This window comes from Vulpes vulpes, chromosome 11, assembly GCF_048418805.1.
Source record: "Vulpes vulpes isolate BD-2025 chromosome 11, VulVul3, whole genome shotgun sequence".
Lineage (NCBI taxonomy): Eukaryota > Metazoa > Chordata > Mammalia > Carnivora > Canidae > Vulpes > Vulpes vulpes.
Window position 1 is genome coordinate 19,653,095 of NC_132790.1, and position 3,774 is coordinate 19,656,868.

Here is a 3,774-nt window from a genome sequence, read left to right on the forward strand (position 1 = left end):
CCTGATTTATAGCTGTCTGTGAAAGCTGGAAATACACCAATAAGGAAAGTATTTACTCCTCGTACTACCTGAAGACCTCTTTCAGAACAAGATCTGAAGACCTAAGTCCTGAATCTGACCTCTTGATTCTGCTTTGAGATTCTTAACTTTGCATCTTTAGTGTATTTGTTTTCAGGTCCTACTCTGAAGTCTGATTTTCTGGAGAGGATCTTGTAGTGTCACGTGACTCCCACATCACAACAGATTGAGGCACTAGGGTTAAGTTTAATGATAAAGTACCTGTAGCCCAAGGGTCCCTTGCTGCTAATGTGGATCTCACTCTTCAATTTGTGTTATTTTCATTAAATACTTTGTCTTTTGGTGTTCTAGCCATGTCAAAGGAAAATATCACCCATATTCATGAATTCATCCTGGTGGGCTTCCCTACTTCCCCTTGGCTACAGGTTCTGCTTTTCCTCCTCTTCCTCATCACCTACCTGTTTGTCCTGTTGGAGAATATGATCATCATTCTCACTGTATGGGTCACTGGGTCCCTGCACAAGCCCATGTACTATTTTCTGGGCACTATGTCCTTTCTGGAGACTTGGTATGTATCTGTCACAGTCCCTAAGATGTTGGCTGGATTCCTACTTCATCCCAATACCATCTCCTTCCTGGGATGCATGATCCAACTCTATTTTTTCATCTCACTTGCTTGTACTGAATGTGTGCTCTTGGCTGCCATGGCCTATGACCGTTACGTGGCTATATGTTGTCCTCTTCGTTATCCAGCTATGATGACCACAGAATTTTGTGTGCAGCTGACCATAAGTTCCTGGGTGAGTGGTTTCAGCATCTCCATGGCAAAGGTATACTTCATTTCCCAAGTTGCCTTCTGTGGCAATAATATCTTGAATCATTTTTTCTGTGATGTTTCCCCCATCCTCAAACTGGCCTGCATGGACTTTTCTATGGCTGAGATGGTAGACTTTGTGCTAGCCATTCTCATCCTTGTGTTTCCTCTCTCAGCCACTGTTCTTTCCTATGGCTTCATTGTTTCTACCATCCTGCACATTCCCTCAGCCACTGGGCAGCAGAAGGCCTTCTCCACCTGTGCCTCTCACCTCACAGTGGTGATCATCTTCTATACAGCTGTGATCTTCATGTATGTCCGACCTCGGGCCATTGCTTCATTCAATTCTAACAAGTTGATCTCAGCCATATATGCAGTTTTTACTCCCATGCTCAACCCTATTATCTACTGCCTGAGGAACAAGGAAGTCAAAGATGCCATCAGAAAAACCATGTCAAGTGGCCAAGCCCTTTTTTCGAGAGATTCTTTTTGCTAAAAAGATTCAGACATTCCTTCTCTTCTCATTCGACTTAATCTCAAAAACACCGACATTAGGTAAAAGCCTGCAATTATAAACATACTGACTGAATACACAATTAAAGGAGAAGAGGCCAGATATATATATATATATATATATATATATATATATATATATATATATATATAAGCTCCTTTTCTTTCAGGCTTTAATTAAATGCTTCCTTTTATAATGCAGTAAGTGAAATAACCAGAACTTTATGAGACATATATCGGTACTGGAGTTATAAAATAAATTTACTTTTATGAAGATGCTAAGGAATAGTCAGTTATTATCCAACTAGTTTTTAGAGTTCTATTGGTGAGACTTCTCCATTTTGATTTTGTTTTGTTTTAAAAATCTCTTTGTCTTACGAGGAGTACACAGAAAGAGGTTCTGCTATCATCAATTTCATGGCTAGGACCTGTATATTGCTCCCTAGAGGGTTAGGACCTTGGTTCCTTTTATAATCAATTGGTGATATTCCATTTTAATTACTTCTTCAAATTTAAGAAAATATGAAATATGAATTCCTTTTAGGATGTAATAAAAACACCATAAGGTAAACAGCATGCAAAACTTATCATGGCAGAAAGAAAACAAGATTAATATATATGTGTGTGTGTATATATAGTCATATATTATTATATACATAAAGTTATATATTATTTATACATAAAAATATATAATTTATATAATTTTATAATATAAAATGTATACAAAATGTAGAAGTTCCAGCAAATACGTATGTATTATAAATATAATATATAATTTCAGGCTTGGATTTTCTTCCTTTGTTGGAATTTCTACATAAATAATTTTTACATATATAACTCTTGAAAGCCATGAGCTAGACCCTCAGAAAAACTGGTAGCAATTCATTAAAGCCCATTCCTTTTCAGATAAAAGAAGCATTGACATTGACAAGAGGTCACAAGAATGCCCTTGTTTAGATGGTACTTGGCCTGGATGTGCAGGATTTTCTAAGGTTTCCAAAACATCCCTCTCTTATTTGTTTTCCTTTTGATTTTGGAAAGGTGGATGCAGTACCCTAGTATGTGCTTTCATTCAGCTATTATGAAATTATAGAAAAGACATGGATTCTGTCTGGCTCAGCAACAATATTGAATAAGTGAATTAATGAAATATAGTCTGCCAAGAGTTTAAGGGTTGCAGGCATACGATTTCACCCCAACACTTTGGAAATCACATTTCACAAGTTTTAATCAGGTTATTGACTTAAATACCATATTTGCTTTGCTTTAACTTTATTTAAATTGTAACTGCATAGTCTTCTGATTTTGTATTAAGTTTTTGTATAAGGTCACATGAGATTGCTTTATTTTATATAGATTATTATATTTTATAGACTGTGATAGTTTCCAATTTATCTAAACTTGTTACATTCTCCTGGCCTTCATTACTTTTAGCCTAACAATTGCATATTCATAATAATATGTACTATTTTTCTTAAGTTAAAAGAAGCATTACGGTCCAAGGCCCTCACACAGGCACTAAAAATAATATAAGACACTCTATTTTGTTTTTTGTTTTTTTTTTTTTTCACTGTATATTTTCATTTTATTTGTCAGATTTTAGAAACCAGCTTATTGTAACACATATAAAGAAAAAATACATGCTTAAACATTGGAAGCACTTAATTTTATTTTTTTTATTTTTTTTTTATTTTTATTTATTTATTTATTTATTTTTAATTAATTTTTATTGGTGTTCAATTTACCAACATACAGAAAAACACCCAGTGCTCATCCCGTCAAGTGTCCACCTCAGTGCCTGTCACCCATTCCCCTCCAACACCCGCCCTCCTCCCCCCTTCCACCACCCCTAGTTCGTTTCCCCGAGTTAGGAGTCTTTATGTTCTGTCTCCCTTCCTGATATTTCCCAACATTTCTTCTCCCTTCCTTTATATTCCCTTTCACTATTATTTATATTCCCCAAATGAATGAGAACATACACTGCTTGTCCTTCTCCGATTGACTTATTTCACTCAGCATAATACCCTCCAGTTCCATCCACGTTGAAGCAAATGGTGGGTATTTGTCGTTTCTAATCGCTGAGTAATATTCCATTGTATACATAAACCACATCTTCTTTATCCATTCATCTTTCGATGGACACCGAGGCTCCTTCCACAGTTTGGCTATTGTGGCCATTGCTGATAGAAACATCGGGGTGCAGGTGTCCCGACGTTTCGTTGCATCTGAATCTTTGGGGTAAATCCCCAACAGTGCAATTGCTGGGTCGTAGGGCAGGTCTATTTTTAACTCTTTGAGGAACCTCCACACAGTTTTCCAGAGTGGCTGCACCAGTTCACAGTCCCACCAACAGTGTAAGAGGGTTCCCTTTTCTCCGCATCCTCTCCAACATTTGTTGTTTCCTGCCTTGTTAATTTTCCCCATTCTCA

General features: G+C 36.7%; 1 protein-coding gene across 1 annotated transcript; it reads left to right on the forward strand.

The window, feature by feature from the left end:
* The first annotated feature begins 371 nt into the window (after nucleotides 1–371).
* Nucleotides 372–1,328, forward strand: LOC112910901 (olfactory receptor 6B9). Its single transcript, XM_025987219.1, has one exon. The coding sequence runs from the start codon at nucleotides 372–374 to the stop codon at nucleotides 1,326–1,328; it is 957 nt and encodes a 318-aa protein (XP_025843004.1).
* Nucleotides 1,329–3,774: the final 2,446 nt, after the last annotated feature.

Coding starts and splice junctions, on each gene's coding strand:
- LOC112910901 (XM_025987219.1), top strand. CDS start 372: ATGTCAAAGGAAAATATCACCCATATTCATGAATTCATCCTGGTGGGC.